This window comes from Nannobrachium achirus, assembly GCF_963921795.1.
Source record: "Nannobrachium achirus genome assembly, chromosome: 1".
Classification (NCBI taxonomy): Eukaryota; Metazoa; Chordata; class Actinopteri; order Myctophiformes; family Myctophidae; genus Nannobrachium; species Nannobrachium achirus.
Genome location: NC_137810.1, coordinates 56,480,345 through 56,500,346, shown reverse-complemented (window position 1 = coordinate 56,500,346; position 20,002 = coordinate 56,480,345). Strand labels below are relative to the sequence as shown.

General features: G+C 40.9%; 1 protein-coding gene across 1 annotated transcript; it reads right to left on the bottom strand.

Moving 5' to 3' along the window:
- Window positions 1–1,257: 1,257 nt before the first annotated feature.
- use1 (unconventional SNARE in the ER 1 homolog) lies at window positions 1,258–12,053 on the bottom strand. The gene is made up of 8 exons (XM_080721927.1): window positions 11,935–12,053; window positions 11,193–11,242; window positions 9,894–9,972; window positions 9,462–9,614; window positions 8,648–8,663; window positions 8,474–8,504; window positions 7,287–7,449; window positions 1,258–3,490 (listed from the first exon to the last, which is right to left on the bottom strand). Exons 1-8 carry the CDS (start codon window positions 12,034–12,036, stop codon window positions 3,308–3,310), a joined length of 777 nt encoding a protein of 258 aa, XP_080578053.1. The 5' UTR covers window positions 12,037–12,053; the 3' UTR covers window positions 1,258–3,307.
- Window positions 12,054–20,002: the final 7,949 nt, after the last annotated feature.

Genomic DNA, 20,002 nt, shown 5'->3' with positions numbered 1-20,002 from the left:
CAGACAGCTGTGCTCTGACACAACCTCATTTGGTCTCTGGGTGGACCTGCATACCTCAGCTTCCGAAAGCATTAAGAAACGCCCCATGGGGATCCCAAAATATAATACAGCAGGCAAGCTAGGCCGGGCCCTAGCAGCCCAGCAGTCAGCCATGAGGTGAGGCAGGCAGCAGCCAGAGAGAGAGGGAAAGGCCAGGGGCAGAGAGCAAGCAGCAAGCCTGGACAAGCCAGCCTGCTGCACAGACCTCAGAGTTGGCTGTAGTCTGCATTCAAACCAACAGAGAGAGAGAGAGAGAGAGAGAGACACACACACACAGACAGAGACATTACTGTAACTTCACTCTTAACTTAATTGGAACTTATTGGATGTTACTCTTTGTTCATTATAGCCTATCCTTGCTGTCACTGTTTTGCTAGTGAACTTCAAGTTCAGCAATAAAAACAGAACAGAGCCCTACTCTGAAAGATCAGGGCCCCCGCATGTTATGTGCCGTGTTCAATTCTGTAGCCTACTGCCTTTATTTAGCCATACCTCCATCCCTAGTTCTAAATAGGTAGTGGAGTTAATTTGGGATTCGTGGCTTGTTCGGGCTATTGAGGTCATTGGGGTTATGTACTGCCATTCTCATGTCAGGTCTGCCACCTGGTGGCCACTTTGACTTACTGCATTACAAACACCACAGCAAAGGCTACTTGCATATAGTGAAGTCAATTTTTCATACCATCCATTGATTGTATATTTTATACAGTCAGTGGTATTAGTATAGTTTCACCATCACATGTACGGTATACAAGAACAATTAACATATTTCCAAACAAGGGAAATAAAGGGTGTGCATCATTTATAGTCAAGCTACATGACGTGAAAGGGCTTGATACAAGTTTTCAAATGCAATCCATCTCACCATTCTAGCATCAATAGTTCAGAAGTTATGTATGCTGTCTGTCATTTACATTGCGTTAATAGAAAAAGAAAAAAGACTTTCATGGCCTTGACCATCAAATTGCACCATATGTCAGAGGAGTTAGAGATTATTATTAGTATTATTTGAAGTTTCATGAATCCCAGTCATTCAGATGACTATAGTATACGCAATGTCACCCCAACTACTACTACTTGGCATTTGGATCCACATGCCCAGCAAATACCAGTTCTTTCCTTCTGCGTCTCGTCTGGTTTAGGGTTGCAATTGCAAGTAGAAACTGAAAAGGGTTTCTGTCATTGGAATGCTGGTCCCAAATCTTTGATCGTGTTTTATTAGCCGAACCACAAAGTGATGGAATAACTATTGTAATAATGAGTAAGTCTTTCTGCATGTCACAGACCGCAATGACCAAATACATTTCACATATTAAATCTCCATCTCTGAAATGCTATATATCCGACATAGCAAATTACTGATTGACATTGTTGCCCATGACTTCTCAAATATTCATCAGATTTATTTGAAAGCTTGTGCCAAGTCACTCACAAGTTCTCAAAAGGAAGAATTTTACACTATTATTACTTACAAGGATAATAATGGTGCAAATTGCTGTCAAAGTTTGGTGTTTTGCTGGTCAACTACGCACACCTCAGTATTGACCTTGTCGGTCTATTGCTATGAGGGAAGGGGATAACCTTTCACAATAATTTACTGTACACAAAACACACCACCACCACCGTAACCAGTCAAAACATCAAGACACAAAAGACAACCAAACATACGACTGCCATTAACCAAGTTACTTTTGTGAAATAACCTGCAAACATACAGAATTACCAAATTATACAAGAGGAAGCAAAATGATGAATTTGATCAATCAAAAGGAGACAAAACACTGAATGCCACTAGGGGTCTTAGCTGAAAAATGACATTTGTCTGCCATTTAGACAAACTATTCTAATTTCAAAGCATCAGAGAAAATGTAGCGCTCTAGTCTAATGAAGTCAGATAAGTCATGACGCTCAACTACTAATTGCCAGGGCCACCTAATTCTGGTGGTGGACGGTTTGAGCAACGTGAAATATTACTGCAATCCCCATGAGGAGACAGGCTGAACATGCAGAACTAACAGCCTGGCTAGTGGAACACGGATTACATGACTAACAGTCCTTACACACCAGGAGCATGACAAATATCCAACCCGTAAATGCGTTGGTGAATATTTTGCATTAAAGCATTCATATCGTCGTTGTCGGGTGGAAACCTTGCATGTCCAAAACCGTTCGTTTTGTATTTATCATCTATAAAATGTACTAAACTAGTGAAAACAGCAGATCTACAATTGCGAGGCGTTGTGTGCTTGTAGATCTGCTGTTTTCACTAGTTTTGTGCAACAGCCTTGTATGATTAAGCAGGGCAAAAGACGTACACATTTGAAACTTGGAGATACGAGGTTTCTGCCCGACAGTGACGATATGGTTAATGCCTCATTAATACAGGTTGCTTTTTTTTTTACAAGGAACGTTTTCCACATTGCTTTATTGTCGTATTCTGTGTGTATGTACTCATGACACAAACAACACTTCAAAAGTATATTTTCAGACAAATGAATCGCACTGGCCCAGCTAGCCTGGGCTGGGTCCCGGTGTGTAAGTACATTAAATATGATTAGACATTTAAATTAGTCCTCACTAATGCTTATTATAAGATGTCACTATTCTGTCTGCTCACTCTGGGTCTCATTTGGTGGGATATGGACAGTTCAGGAAACTGCCTACCAATGACATCATCAATGGAGATTCCAAGCTAATAAAAACTACAGGCTCTCTCTTCCTGGGAAGATAGTGTTTAAATAGAAGCTATTGTTCTTGCATATATAAAAAAAACTTTGAAATCTTGTTCGACATAACCGAGCCTACCAATCCTGCCTACTGATGACGTCACTAGTATGCAGATTTATGTCTACAGAGCGGGCGGAAAATAAATGGTTCCATGTTATAATGAGCATCATTGTGGACCAAATATATGACGATACGGTTGAAAATGAATGCTCAAGAGTCTATTTAAGACTATTCTTCCCAAAGGCTTTGTGCTACACCTGGAAATCATGTCCGATCATCAGTTCCTTACCTTTCCCCCGAAAACAATACTGATGTTTAAAAACATCGCTGGGCTTCTTTCAATGATTCCTGTAAGCCAGCACAGTAAAATAAACATTTATAACTTCATAACCTTTCGGTCCATCACACAGAGCTGATTCGGAACCGACCCCTGCTGTGCTGTATAGAACACATACAGTACAGACATTAGTGTATAGATAAGTGCAGGCCTATATTGCTATATTGTTCTGTAAGCCGAGGTGGTCGTGGGACCAAGGTTTGGTCATCTGAGCCTGGGGAAGATTCTGATGAAGAGGATCATGCTGATGAAGGTGAAGGAGACCAGGATGAGCATCAGCCACAGGAACCAGTTGACGGCCTTCTTGGTGTGCTGCTCCAGACGCTCCGACTCCGTCTTCAGCTTCTCAAAGTTGGCGTCTGCCTGGCGCATCGACTGGCTGAGAGTCTGCGGGACAGAAGGAGGGAGACCCAACAATAAACTAAAACAAGGAAAATCAAAAGTAAACAATTAGGAAAGCCGCAATATTGTTGGAGACAATGTGGCCACTTGAATGCCGATCACTCATATATTCTGGTCATGTAAGAAAATACAGACATTCTGGGACAGTGTTCTAAGGATATTAGAGGAAATCATGGGTTAAAAGATCATTAATGACCCCACGGTATTATATCTTGGCTTGATACCCGAAGACACAGTTGGACAAGAGGACATTCATCTGTTTAAAATCCTGACACTGGCGGCTAAAAAAGCAATCACAAGAAGGTGGTTGAAAGAGGCCCCTCCTGAGCGAGGATCATTGGTTGGACTTTGTGGAAGAAATCAGCCTCATGGAAAAAATTACGTATAACCTGAGGACCAAAGCAGAGACATACGAAAAGCGATGGGAAAAATGGTATTTGTATAAGAGTAAATAGTGTCGCCAAGGAGACACTCAGCTCATGTCAAATATTGTCTGTGAGTAAAATGTCTTCAATGAAATGTAACGCTAAATGCTTAACCCTACTAAATAAAAGTGAATAAAATTGGGTCTGGGACACTCCCACTGGCCAACTGGTCCGGGCGCAAACCACTTAGGCATTGCCACATAGGCATGGATACCTGGCGGCGTCGCCAGTTCGATTCCCGATCCGGACGACCTTTGCCGCATGTCACTCCCCGTCTCCGCCCCCCATTTCCTGTCAGTCTACTGTCCTATCAATAAAGGCATAAAAGCCCAAAAACAAATCTTAAAAAACTTCTGCCCGAACCCGACCCTACCCGACCCGTCTACCCCTCGCGGCAAGGCAGACGGAAATGGCAGTGGATGTGTTGGATGCAGCTCAAAGTGAACTTTACTCAGGTATTTAGATTGCCGCCGTCCAACCTTCCTAGCCTGTGTTATTAAAGAAAAAACAGGCGACAATGGCCTAAAATGGGCGATCGAAAATCAGTCAAAGTGGCCATTATATCTGGAACATAAGGTCCAATCTGCTCAGTTCAAAACCTGTTGGATGCGTGACTTTGAGGACATTAAGCGCATAATGACACCATTTGAGGTTTTCGGGCCTAAAAGTATGGTAATTGATTGGCCGGGCAGAGCATTGGGGTCGGCCCAGTAGGGCCCAGTTAGGGCCAGGCCTTAATTTACAGACCTGTTGAGAACTCAACCTTTTTTCTGCATGTCCCAAGAATCCATGGGCACACCAACATAATACAGGAGGGTGTAAATATCGTCACTGTTGTGAAGAAACCTCGTATCTCCAAGTTTCAAATGTGTACGTTTCTTCGCAAAGTAAAGCCCTGCTTCATCATACAAGGCTGCCACACAACAGTAGTGAAAACAGCAGATCTACAAGCACACAACGCCTCGCACCGCGAGGCGTTGTGTGCTTGTAGATCGGCTGTTTTCACTAGTTTAAATGATTTTTAAAATGATAAATACAATACTGGCTTTCAAGCAGTTTTAAGGGGCACACTTGAGCCTTCTCAGGGGCACACCAAAGGTCCCCAGGCACAGTGGTTGAGAAACACTGCTCTAGACACACATACAGTACAATATGTGTACCTTAGTGATGCGCGGATAGGCTTTTGAAGCCATCCGAATCCATCCGCGCAAATTCATTATCCGCCCATTATCCAACCGCATTAATTATATCATCCAATTTATAAATCTGCACCATCCTCATCCGCAACTTCAAAAGTATTATTATTATTATTACCCTTATTATTAGGCTAATATTATTTTCTGGTAGGCTATTCCCTGTTAGTTTTCTTAGTCGTGCGATCACAGAAATGCATTGATCTAGCCTACGGAATGTCTCCGTTCGTCTTTTTTTCTTTCTTTTTTTTTTTGGAGTCGGTGCTGCGCGTCGATGCAGACAGACATGCAGGCAGACAGACAGAGTCAGACACACGAGAGAAAGAGAGAGCGAGGGAGAGAGCGAAAAAGAGAGGAACAAACACAACTTAGTGGGAAGTTTAACTTACCTACTGTACAGTAGGGCATTCACGAATAGTGATTTTTAGAATTCGAATTATTCGACCTCAAAGTATTCGAATATTCGGAATTCGACGGGTATTTTTGTAATCTAATAAATCATTAAAACGCTCCTTTGCGAGCCTTAAAAACAACCAGCAATTAACGGGTTAACCTCTGTTCGTGAAATAACAGCCATCGATTGGCTGTGAGAGGTTTTCACTGGTGGATGCAGAACTCAAGCAGCAGAGAGAGAACGGACCCTTTGGAACAGACCTACAATGCACAATGCGTCGCGGATAGACGCGTTGTGAGCTTGTACATCTGCTATTTTTGACACGCTGCACTGTCTTACGACTGAACATAGCATAAACATGCTGATGAAACTTGCGACGAAAAACGAGTTCATTTTACTAGGAAAACTCCGAAAATAACTGTTCAAGCCTATCCTATCTATCTTCAACAACCACATTTATACTGTCCATCCTTGTTCGTTACAGGCTCGTTGTAGGCTATTGTGAATTGTTTAGCCTCGGGATCCAGGCATTATAGTGATTGTTTGATGGGATGAACGCTATGTTAATGACTTCACACGCATGTCGTTGACACCTCCGCTACTTAGCAGGCCATTAATATGTACCGAGACTCATTCCAATGTTAATGAAGGCTGGTGTGACTCGAGTCTCGACCAGTACAACAGACAAGGCTAAGATGGGTTATGATTACATTACATCACATGCTATAGTATAGAAGTATACAGTATGTAACACAAGCTTTACAAGATCATCAATTCCACTCCAATCCGTGTCGCGAAACTCTCGACCCGTTATCATAAATAAAACGGCGGACGCTTGTACCTTTATGGTTTAAAGAGGAGATACATTTGAATATGAAGCATGACATCAACGTGGTTGCGGTGAAGCGCGGTCCGAAAGAGCTACTGTAAAGAGAAGGGTGTCCTCTAAACTGGATATACTCGGCAAGAGGAACGTAACTCAGCAGCAATAAAGTAAAGTAGCCTAAAGAATTACACACTTTTGTCAGCAACGAGCAGAGCTTGCTTGTTCTGGAGAGCCCCTCCCCTCCCCTCCTACACTGAGTGACTGTCATCTATAGTGACGGGCCAGCAGTGTATGTCGGCAGTCGGCACATCAATCACATAAGCTAGTCACTACAGTGTGGTTGGATTTGACAACAATCAAACATGAATGGATTAGGAGAAATACTAACACCAGAGCTCACAGCTGCATGTCTACTGTAGAAATATTGTTTGTCACGAAAAAAAACCGGGAAAAAAAAAAAAAAAAAAAAAACGAAAATAATATTAAAATTAATTTCGGCGATTTTTCGAATAGTGTTTTGATATTCGAATATTCGGTGAATGCCCTACTGTACAGTACTTTACAATATGGACTATGGAGCTGAGAGAGATTCACTTTGCAGCGCGACCAGAGGTAACAATGAGTGCGACGATGCATGCCGTGATGCCGTTTAAGTGGACACAGCTGTTTAGTTTTATCGTGGACTGCACATTGCCTCATGAAAAATGATGGTTACTTTACAAATTATACAAAATAACACACACTAACACAGACACAAGCATACCTAGATTTCGCTTTTTATTGATAGATATATTAGGCCATAATTTATTTCCTGCATTATTTCATCCGCGGATATCCGAAATTAATTACCTGTAATAATTATATTTGATTGATCCAAATCCGACTGCACCGCGGATCACCGCGGTCCACCGCGGCTAAAACCGCTATCCGCGCATCTCTGTACCTGGTTGTCCTGTTTGATGAGGTTCTGTGCTGCCAGGGTGTTGTTCTTCAGGTTCCTGGCCAGGTTGAGCATGTCGTCAGCCAGCTTCTCCTGCAGGCTGTGGTGATGCTGCAGCACAGCATCCAGCTCTGCTGCAGACTGACGCTCGTCCACAGGCAAACCTCTGCGTTCATATGAAAGGAAAAGGTATTTAGGCTCTCTTAAGCCCCTTTTCCAGTGGCCCAACACCACACCACTCCGCCCACTTGTGACAGGTTTTCCAATACAAGGACCTGGGTAGAGTGGTGTGAAAGTGGTACTAAATATGGTACTAAAAAGTATCCAATCTAGAGTAGGTCTGAGCTGGGCCAAACAGGGTCAAACACTTCATAGTAATGACTGATCACTCACTGACTTTTCATTTAGACCACCAGGATATAGTTGTAATACATGATAATAGATTATATTGTGTTATAACCACTATTATAGTGCATCATAATTATCATAGTAATACATTAATACTTTATAGTGTATTATAATCACAGTTATAATCCATTATTGTGTATTATAATTTAGGATAGTTGTAATACAAATTTATATTGTATTATAAAAGCCCCCTAAAGCCCCTTTTCGACTGCAGCTTTAGCACCACACTACACCACACCACAAAAAATATCGACATTACACAAAAGTACCCCTATCGGTAAGAAACAAATTGACCCTTTTAACTGTGATTATAATACAATATAAATTTGTATTACAACTATCCTAATTATAATGCACTATAATGGATTATAACTGATTATAATACACTATAAAGTATTCATATATTACTATGATAATTATAATACACTAAAATAGATTATAACAGTGATTATAACACAATATAATCTATTATCATGTATTACAAGGATATCCTGGTGGTCTAAATGAAAAGTCAGTGAGTGATCAGTCATTATAAAGTGTTTGCCCCTGTTCAGACCTACTCTGGATTGGATACTTTTTAGTACCACGTTTAGTACCACTTTCACACCACTCTACCCAGGTCCTTGTAATGGAAAGCCTGGCACAAGTGGGTGGTGTGGAGTGGTGTGGTGTTGGGCCATGTCATAATTAAGTATTTTTTAAAGTTATGGATAGATTGGACAATGTCTCTTGCATTAGTTCTTACTGAAATTAAATAATGCTTCACATTTTTTAATGTTTACCTTCTGTTTCGCAAGTCTGTATCTGAGGTGCCTATGAAGGATAGAAGGAAATCACACAAATACATTCTTAGATTCTCCATTAAATATTCATAATATCCTAAATGTGCAGCTATTTAAACAGAAACTGAAGGGATACTGAAGTGTAGATGTCTCCCAGTTGATTATGATTCTTACCGTTTACAAACATTCCCTGTGAAGAGACAGAAAAGATGCTTCAGGATGTATGCATTTTAGAGTTAATCGAATTTATTAACTCATCTACTGCCATTTTGAATATGCCTTCTTTGGGATCTCCCCGCCAGAAGTCTCCATAGACTTCCATGTAATTTATAGTGCACAGATCATGCACGCCCATGCACAGATCATGCACCATGTTTGTGCAGGTTGTTCACAGCTTTCAAACAAAAAAATCTGATTGGAAATCCGTTCAGGCATTCTTGAGATAATAGCCATTATGTTTTACATGTTATGTAAGCAAAGATGGCTGCCCTGTATGAAAGATTTAATGGGGTCCAAAAATATTTAAAAAAAAAAAAAAAAAAAAAACTTTTTTTTTTTTTTCAAACTCGTCATAAGCAGAGTGGACACATAACTATAACTCGTCAAACTAGTCATACGCAGTGGATGAGTTAAATGGTCGTCAAACTCATCACTGGCGGATTGGAAAGCCTCCAAAACTTGTCATATGGCAGTGGGTGAGTTAATTGGCTATCCAAAATGTGTGCACAGAAAAGCCTACTTTTAATTTAATTTTATTCAGGTAGAAAATAATTAAGGGGGACAATACACATCACCATGAATGATATTGATAAATATGTCAAATTAAATTGCTTAGTTATGTTGAGGAAAATGACTGCGGCTTGTTAATGGACATGTTCCAAATGTAGAACCAATGCACATTTTCAATGCAGGAGGAGGAATCAGTAATGGATACCAAGTAGCAGAACCTGGAAGATATTCGAAACCCGGAGCAAATAGGTAATCATACCGTGCCCAGCAACTCATTTCTCATCTCCCGTGTACAGCGAGCTTTGGTCTGCATGTGGACAGTCTTAGTGGCCGGCATTCTCTCGTTGGCTATCGTGGGTGTCCGACCAGGAGCAAGGAACTGATTGGCTAAGGCTTTCTCTGTTGGGGAAGACTGCACACAAACACATGGGAGAGGCATAAGATGGGAAATGAGAATCCCTTTTCTGGCAGAAGTAGTAACATTACCTTTTTCAAGTTTTTCAACCCTAACAACTTAAATATATGGGGGAAATATGTTTGAAGAAACAGATTGCATAAGGACTAGAATTTCACCCTCACTATTGAATACGGTTTCTGAAAATTGAGTGATACACAATAAATACATTCTGTTTAAAATATAGAATCAAGTGGAATTCTTGAGAGTAATAATGTTTTAAGTACCAACACTGACCAGTTTCTCTGCATCTAGAAGTCCTTTGAGGAAATCTACTTTCCTTGTGTAGTCTGTCAGGACTTCTGGTGTGGGTTTGCTGGGGGAGAGGGAAAAAAAAGCTTCATTATTTTAGAATAACATGGTATTACTGAAACTGTGTAAATCAGTTATGTAATTAACCCAATAAAGCTGGTTGCACATTGCACTGCATTTTTTCGGTTGAGTTTTGGAAATCCGAAATCCGGAGGCCAGGGAGAAAGAGAGGTAAGAGAGAGAGCAAGGGACTCAGTGGCAAACGTTGCGAAAATCTGAAAAAAATCAACCCTGGTCCGAAAATAAATACTAAACGGGCGGCAGTGTGCAAACATGATTGACATAAGGTCACGGTGAGGTAGATTCTTTTAATTTACGTGCTCCGAAATTCGCTCCGATATTCAGGCCCGAAAACCGCAGCAGTGTGCAAAGACCTTTAGTTAGATTATGCATGCCAGTGTCAAGACTCTTTCAAGTACCGGTATAGCACTATACTTTTAATATAAAATAAAACAGAGAATGCTATTGAGATTTGCTAGCATTAGAAACCCAACCGTCAATTGTGAATTATTTTGTAGGCTATATGGTTAGCAATTGTGAAAATATGACTCATTAAGTCACATTAAAGTAGAAGAATTACATACATATATGATATTATTAACATTAAAATATAATAACAATACTGTAACTACAATGACAAAATAAAACCAAATGTCGGCACAAAAAAGTTTGAATAAATTGTAAAATTCAAAATATGTCTTGTTATACTGATAGACTTCATCAATCATCCAATCCACCAAACAAGAGTCAATAGCAACAACAACATATTTGGCATTTCTTTCATGGGTGCTACATGAGCTGTGCTGCTCAGTGCTCATCCCACAAATGCGGGCACCATTAATACATACCATTATACAGTTGCAAAACCTGTTTTTCCCAAGAAGCATTGTTGAAGCATTACAGAGAATAACAAACATAGTAAACTGGACATGAGTTGGTGCTGTAAATGGGACCTTTTTTTGTCCTGTCTACTTTACACACCAAATCTTTTTTAGCAAAAGTTGCACATCTACTATGTGAAGCTCTGCTATTTGTGGCTAATAGTAATAGCCTATCTTTTTTGTATTTTATTGAAATTATGATTATTATTATCGTGCAATGTTATTCTCCATTATTTAGTTTTTTATGTTCTTAATGCATTATTATTGTGTGTTATTTTTGTACGTATTTTAATGTTGGAAATAAACATTCATTCAGACAAATGTGCATTTTTGTCTGACTTACCTTGAACTCTTCCTCAAAGCCACCATCATCTCCTCCAGAGCACCAACATACTAGAAGTGGATGAATTTAAGATCATTGCATGTCTGCTGTTCATATACATTGACTGATGTTTATATTGGTCGTAAAACAGATTGTATGCTATTGAAATCATTAGCATATAATCTTGACACCACCAAGATGGATCAAACCTCACATTTTTTGTTCAACAAATCATATACTAATAGCCATAAATCATAACTCTTGTAGAGGTCACTAATATTGGGACGTTTACTCTCTACAATATAAGCAACCTCTACAAGAGTTATGATTTATGGCTAATATACTAACAAGTTACCCTACATTAAACAGAAAGACAATTAAACATTATCAAGCCAAGCGTCCAACTCGAGTCATGGGTCATAACACACAACACAGCTTGCCATGTTCATATATTCTTTAGCTTAACAACATTAACAAGCTAGGTGACATTAAAACATGCAGTTTGAGATCCAGGGGGGATTTATAAATGCTATTAAATGGTGTGTAAAACAAGTGTCAAATATAACGCAGTTGTCCATGAATTGGATATAAAACATTAGTGTCATTGCAGTCAGTGGCGACGTGGCTATCCGATCCGTTTGGAGTCATTGCAGCGCTGTCAACAAGGCTATGAATGTATGCGTGACAGTCACGCTTTACTAAACCGTTGACGCAAAGCTGCGTTGAAAAACAGAAATGGCGAAAAATGTATTCGTAAATTTACCTTTTCTAATCTCCATTCTTCTTCCCCTCGCTTCTCAGAAGCTATGGACTCGCAACGAGACAATAATCGGATGAAATTAATTTCCAACCTGGACGAAGCCATGTTTAAAAACTGACACAATAAACGTCGCGAGGATTTGACGTAGGCAGAACCAGAGTGGGCGGGTCTTTTTTTTGTCTGACAAAACATGACGGTTATCACATTACCATAACAAGATAACTGCTTTTTCTGTTTGTGGGACCTTAAAGGAGTAGTTCACCCCCAAAATGACCATTTCCCCCCCTTCTATGGTATCCAGTCGTCTCGCCAAAAATCCAAGTCGCCAAATTTGCGGGACATGTCGCCGAAGACAGGTCGCCAACCAGTCGCGGACATCTCGCAAAATTCCTGAGTCGGCTCGCCAACCAGTAGCCGAATAACTCGTGAATGATACACGTTCATGGAGGCTTATTCAAGAGCACAAGTGTTTAAGAATGAAGAGTGTTGTGTGTGTGTGGAGGCTTCAAGAGCACAAGTGTTTAAGAATGAAGAGTGTTGTGTGTGTGTGTGTGTGTGTGTGTGTGTGTGTGTGTGTGTGTGTGTGTGTGTGTGTGTGTGTGTGTGTGTGTGTGTGTGTGGAGGCTTATTCAAGAGCACAAGTGTTTAAGAATGAAGAGTGTTGTGTGTGTAATGAAGAGTGTTGTGATCAGTGTAGATGTAGATCAGCATTTGAATTATTTAAAAATGTTTTTCAAAATAGTAAAAAAAGGCAAAGAAGTTAAGGCATAAGGCATGAGACCTGGATCATAATAGAGCCCCAAATCTCATCAAATGGTGGTCCTCACAGTTTTCCTCCAGAAATCAAAACTTCAAATCAACCTTGGTTACATATACACATTATGTTCTGGCCTCTCTGTTTATCCTTTTTCTACTAACAATAAAGTAGGTTTATCCACATAAATAATGATGTAATTTTCTCCAGCTGTGCATAACAGTGTGATCAGATCAACTCAATAACAAATTACAGTAGGCCTACTCTACTACAAGGATAACAAGATAGGCCTACAAATGGATAATGTGCAAATGGCAATATAGCCTAGTCTAACTAGAGATCAAACCTTTATCAAATACTGCCCCCTACTGACAAGATGAATTCCAATCTATATGTGTGTCACATCAACAAATTGGAAACATTGACATTTCAAAAGGATGGAATGTAGGCTACATAAGGCTATCATCACCTTTTGTTCTCAAAAGCACTTTGCACCTTCAATGAAACGTCCAGTCAAATGAGGTGTTGATTAATGGGTCATGCGCCTGCATTATGCAATGACCCATAAGTATGTGATATTGTGCTATTATGTAGCTACATTCCATGCACAAAGAAAAGCAGAAGGAAGAAAGAAAGAAAGAAAGAAAGAAAGAAAGAAAGAAATCCAGTGTCCATGAAGTGAACGCTGTTTGTAGGCTATAATATGTTAAAGTATTTTATATAAGTAGGCTAATGGTTATAATAATGCTGCTGTCCCTGAGCAGATATTGTCTAGTGGCCTGATTGTTAGATTATAATTGTTTATATCCAGTGGTGTACAGTAACTAAGTACATTTACTTAAGTAATGTACTTAAGTACACTTTTGAGCTATTTGTAGGCCTACTTAACTTGAGTATTTCCAATTTTCAATACTTTTACTTCTACTCCATTACATCTCGGATCCAAATATTGTACTTTTACTCCACTACAATTTTTGAAAACTTTAGTTACTAATTACTTTGCAGATACAAAATAGAATAGGCTATTATAAAAAAAAATGCATGGACCACTTTAGCCCCATTTTATACCTTGGCTATTTGAAAATAGCCGATCTACAAGCTCACAACGCGTTGTGAGCTTGTAGATCTGCTATTTTCAAACACTTAGTAGGCTACTTTTACTTTTGGTACTTTAAGTACATTTTGATGCCAACACTTTCATACTTTTACTCAAGTACATTTTGAATTCTGGACATTTACTTGTAACAGAGTATATCTACAGTGCAGTATTGATACTTTTACTTAAGTACAACATGTGAGTACTTTTTCCACCACTGTTTATATCACAGTCCGTGGCTTAGGGGTGAGCCATCCAAGCTGTTTTGGCGACCTGTCCTTGGAGCATTTGGCGAGGCATCCTAACCCATGTGGCGACATGTCCACGCTAGTTGGCGAGCTGCCCTAGAAAATTCATTTGGCTTCATTTGGCGAGTTGGAAATTTGGCGAGAGGACCTGTATTCGCAGAAAGGCTGCGCCAAGTAGCCAATAACTAACAAGCACTTCACTTCCTCTCAAAATGGTAGATTTCAAAATAAGAGGCTACTCCCGTAGGGAACTGGTTTTATTTTTAAGTCTACTTACAGGAAGTAATGGACTTAATTAGAATTACATGACACGACCAGTTTCGAGCATAGGGAAGCCTACGCGCTGACCGCAGCCTCTTCTAGCGTCCGCGTGGTCCTAGTGCCGGCCCTATTTGAGGCTTTTTTCCTCTCCTTTTTCGCGGCAGCCCAAGTGCCCAACTGGTGGTCCGCAGCCCACGGGGGACAAAACGTACGCGACCCCCCCCCCCCCCCCCCCCGTCTCCTACGTCGCTGCGTTGTGAGCATGTAGATCGGCTATTACACAGGTTTCTACGGGTTCTTGGGCTGGATATGGCAGCCTGGAATGGTTTTTCAAGTGCAGCTAAACTTAGCATGTTAGTAAACGTGCCACAATTAACAATAATGCATTGCACCTGTGCAGCTGACCTGCGGAACCTGGGAATATACCATTTTGTCAAGATGGGGAGAATACAAGTGTGGAAAATATAATTATAATACCTTGTTAAACATTTTGTAAAATTTTGCATTTGTAGTTATTTTACTGTAACATAATAACCAGCGCAGATAGACAAAGAGACATTCATGGATTTATATTTAAAAGTAACTTTTCCCCCCTGGACCCAGGGTATGGCAGCTGCATACCCCTGCCATACCCAATTGACGCCCCTGCCTGGACCCACTGTTGAAGACCCCTGCCATAAAGAAAGGTTTGGCTGGACATACATAGCCATACCTTCAGCACCAAGTTAACATGTTACATTTAATCCCACCTGGGGTTTATTCAGAGCAGCCTCAGTCTGTTATTGGCCATCATGCAACAAAGAAAAAGGTTAACGGTCCTTTTCATATGAACCTTGACCGTAATTTATTCTGGCACTAATGTTCTGAAATAGGGGATCAGAACATTCAACTTTGGGTCACAATGTCACCAACAGGCCTACTCTATGCAGTCAACCTCTTCTACTTTTGCAATTAAAGCTTGATTCCTCTTGAGTGTGCTGTTGGATCTTAGGATCTTGTTATTGACTGTCCATTTGTTTTGAGCGGTGGTCACACCGTCTCCATAGCGTGGCCATGTGTGTATCCGTGTATGTATGCGTGTATCCGTGTATGTATGCGTGTGTGTCTGTCTGTATGTTGCCTGAGTACTGCCGGGTGACCAGAGAGGCGCTGTTGAGCAGCACGCACACACACACACACACACACACACACACACACACACACACACACACACACACAGAAACAGCCTTGAAATTAATGGACACCACCGCTCAGTTCACACTGGTGTGATTTTTTAAGTGACCTATAGGCTAAATTTGTCTTCTCGTTTTTAATATGAATGTTGACATCATTATTTTTAAAATGTCATCCTTCATTATGGTTGTTTCATGTTTCAACAGTAAACAATGACAGCCAAATACATCTGCATTAATTTACACATACTTTCTCACACACACTACTCTCAGGCTGAAAGATATCATCACAGAAACCGCTAAAGACAAAGCAAGTTCCTTTTAACCTCATTTCTAACCCCGTGCAGGAGACGGTTGGCTGCAAATGCTGTGAGACGTTGGAGGCAAGCCTACAGAGCAAGGTAAGAACAGCCAGGATATCGACTCAATCTCAATTATAGGTTTATTATGGAAAATAATAACGTAATCAAATGTAGCCATACACGTACAATGTGACACACACACACACACACACGCACGCACGCACGCGCACACACACACACACACACACACACACACACACACACACACACACACACACACACACACACACATTTCTATGAAGGGTCAGTATAAGATATTATACACAGTTATTAGTATTTAGGCAGGTTTTGCATGTTCATTTGAGAATTAATCATATGATCTGAATCAATTGTTTGAACCTTACTTAAGTCAGTAAAGCTAAAATATAGAGGTTTGTTATCAACTGGTCCATCACAGTAAAAAAATAACAACTTTGGCTTTTATCTCGTTTCTCTTCACACAAAACTGTGCAAACTTGAAGTCACATGTTTTGAAAGATCTGATGTGTGAAAACATGACAGCATAAACAAGTGAGCCCTGCTACTGTATGTCTGAGCGAAAGAGGAAGTGGTCTGAGATCCTGCAGTTGCCGTTGTGCTGTTGTTTATCTAACAGAACTAACTGTTCTCTCGCTTATTGAGTTTCGATATCACTCCACCCAGGATGGAATGCATGTGAGTAGAGATTCAGAGATCATACTTTCAAATGACACATTTAAGGGTTCATATACAGTGTAGACTTGGGCCTTATGGTTCGACAATGCTTGTATAGAATTGCATGCATGTATTTGTTTCAATAATAACATTTTGCTTGTCTGACTATCAGCATTGTATTTTGTTAATGTGTGCTGTGTGCAGTACTTCAGAGTTGATAAGATTAAACAAAATGTGGGTTTCCAGTTGCCCTCTCAGCTACTGTAGCACTGCTTCCTCTATCTCTGTGGGAAGTTGATGTGCAGTCAGGTGAACTACAGTGTCTGGCCAGCAGTGGCGTCAGTTCAGAAAAAGCTAAGGTATGGCAATAGAGATGCAATTTATGGCTCTTTGAAGTGAGCCAGAGCCATGGCTCTGGCTCACTTAAAAGAGCCGTTCAAAAGACTGGCTCATTTGGCTCTTTTGGCTCATTGCATATTTAAAATATTTTCGTTGAAACATGAATCCACAAGGTGGCACAGTCTGGCACCACATTCCTCTGCTGACAGTTGAGATCACAATTTTGTATTTACCCTTTTTAGAAAACATGTGTGTGTGTGTGTGTAAATTAAGCTACCTTGACTAATGTTATTCATGCAACACCTTAAAAAAAACAAGCAGGCAACAATGAACTCGCTCCTCCCAGCGGCGTATAGCCTTAATGGTCCACGTCACATTGATATAAACCAGTATGCGCACGCCGGTCGGCACCAAATGAACCCCACCGTTCATAGGATGCAATGGATGGCACTCGTGTTTAAAAATGCATTCCATCAAACTTTCAGATGCCGTTTTTCTCCCAGTGTGGAGGAAGAATGTGTAGGATTTTTACTGTAAATTCTCACTCTTGAAATATATAATCCTTAGTTTCTGTTGATTGTAAACAATAATAGCGATTCAAAACAGTTGTCCTTCAAACCCCACCTCTATTCACCATCATCAGAACAGAGGGATCGCTCCTCATGATCACCCACCCGATCCACTGGATCACAAGCGTCTACAGCTCGCCCAGCTGCAGTCCATGAAGCCTAATTTATGCTCCGTCCTGCGACGGTGTCGCGCGCAGACCTCCAAGCTCAGAAGGGTTGCATTGGTGACGCGGAACACCGTTGCGCAATGAAGTATATATGTCTCGATAAGGGCACTCCCATGGGAGCAAAAATGTGGAGAATATATACCTTGTTGAAGTGACCATTTTGTAAAATTTTGCATTTGTAGTTATTTTACTGTATTTTATAACATAATAACCAGCACAGACATTTATGTATTTATATTTAAAAGTAACCTTAATTCCCCCCCTTGGACCCAGGGTATGGCAGCTGCATACCCCTGCCATACCCAATTGACACCTCTGGTAGCCAGTCATACAGTTACGGTTAAGAAGGAAATTGGGAAACACAATTGTTGCAACAACACACTCAGAATATACACTGGATGGATCTGGTATTTGAAAAAGAATCCCTCTTGACGGCAGTCGTGTATATAGGCAGCAGTAGAGTCACACAGCAAGTGAATGGTTTTGGTCACATATTATTATAGTGTTGCTGCTGTAGTGTGTGGCTCATTGGCTCATTTTATGAGCTGATTGGTTGATTTGACTACACGTATATAGCGCTGTTACCAGGGACGTGCAGAGAATGTTAGAGAGGCAGGGGCTGACATTTCTAAAAGGGCCTTTTGGTGAATATATTGAAAATATCAGACCTCCAAGAGTTTGGACGAAGCACTTCTTTTGAACGCTGTCTTCAGTTATGGCATGCATGTAAAGGGGGGCGTTCGCATTTATTTTTCCATAGTAAAAACTGCATCCAATGGTCTGGAGAGGGCACGTTTTTTACAGACGGATAAAAGGGCAGGGGCTCAAGCCCCCTTTGATGTCTATGTGTGCATGTGCCTGGCTGTTACCACCAGCCCAACACCATGCAGGCATGCACCACCTTTTCTCATCTCTCCATCTTCTCAATCTTTCATTCTGCCATGGCCCTCCGCAACCCCCTGTTGCTGCCTTTCAATTACTTACTGTACATTATTCAGAATCAGAACAAATAATATAAAACAAGACAAGGAAAAACATGGGCAAAATGACATTAGTTTATTAACTATAGTAGACTTATATTGTTCACCCATTGTCCCTCATTTTGTGCTACATATTTTGCTGCCAACCAGCGTGAACATGCGGCTTTCTCACCCAATAAGTAAGGGATTGCCTGGATAGAATCAAACTGTATGTTTGTTTTTGTTATATTTGTGAATTTAGGGTACCGTAGTATTCTTCTCTTATGTGTTTATATTTGTCACAGTCAGTTTGTCTCTCTCTCTCTCTGCCTTCTCTCTGTCTTTTTTCTATGTCTCTCTCCCTCCTATATGGAGCCAACAATAATTAATCTCCAGCAGCTCCAGATCCTAACCTGGTATTCTCACTTGTACCCTTTCATTCCATCTCTCTCTCTCTCTCTCTCTCTCTCTCTCTCTCTCTCTCTCTCTCTCTCTCTCTCTCTTCTCTGTCTCTGTCTCTGTCTCTGTCTCTCTCTCGCTCTCTCCACCTCTAGTTGTTGCCTGTTCTTTCTCTCTCTCTCTCTCTCTCTCTCTCTCTCTCTCTCTCTCTCTCTTGCTCTCTCTCTCTCACACACACACACACACACACACACACACACACACACACACACACACACACACACACACACACACACACACACACACACACACACACACACACACACACACACAGTGTATACAGTACAGTCATCGCAACACTTTTTGTCCATCTCTCATACACTCACTGACTCCCCAGCCAACACACCCTCCCCTCCCCTCCCCTCCCCTCCCCTCCCCTCCCTCCCCTCCACTGCCTGGCTAAGCAGCCAGAGCTCCAGTGTGACAGTGAGTGCTCCAGCTCTCGCTGGCCTCCTCCTCGCTGTCTGTTCTGTGCTGCTGCCATGGCCGACTCGCCCCTCAACAACTCTTGGCCCTCCTTCTCCAAGCTCTGGATGAAGAGATGGTCCTTCAAGAGAGGTACGGGAGAGTGCAACTATGTCTGGGAAAGTGTTGTTACATAGAGGTTATAGCTTTGTTTAGATGGGGGCACAGTGCATGGGGGTCTGAGACAGAGAGACAGACAGTAGAGTGCAACTATGTCTGGGAAAGTGTTGTTACATAGAGGTTATAGCTTTGTTTAGATGGGGGCACAGTTCATGGGGGTCTTGAGACAGAGAGACAGACAGTGGTGGAAAATGTACTCAAATGTTTATCATGTTTTACTTTAAGTGTCGTTACTGCAATGTAGAAATACTCTGTTAGAAGTAAAAGTCTGGAATTCTGAATTTACTTGAGTTAAAGTACAAAAGTATTGGTATCTTGATGTACTTAAAGTACCAAAAGTAGAAAGTTCTCATTGCGCAGAATGTCCCATTTTACAGTTCAAAATGTATGCAAATCATTTGAAAATAGCAGATCTACAAGCTCACAATGTGTTGTGATGCAACACATTGTGAGCTTGTAGATCTGCT

What these genes read in the sequence shown, in the direction of transcription:
- use1 (XM_080721927.1), bottom strand. Translation starts at nt 12,036, where the DNA reads ATGGCTTCGTCCAGGTTGGAAATTAATTTCATCCGATTATTGTCTCGT. An exon ending in GCTTTGAGGAAGAGTTCAAG is followed by an intron (nt 9,973 to 11,192) that starts GTAAGTCAGACA and finishes CCTCTCCCCCAG; the next exon opens with CAAACCCACACCAGAAGTCC. An exon ending in TCATCAAACAGGACAACCAG is followed by an intron (nt 3,491 to 7,286) that starts GTACAGAGATGC and finishes TCTGTCCCGCAG; the next exon opens with ACTCTCAGCCAGTCGATGCG.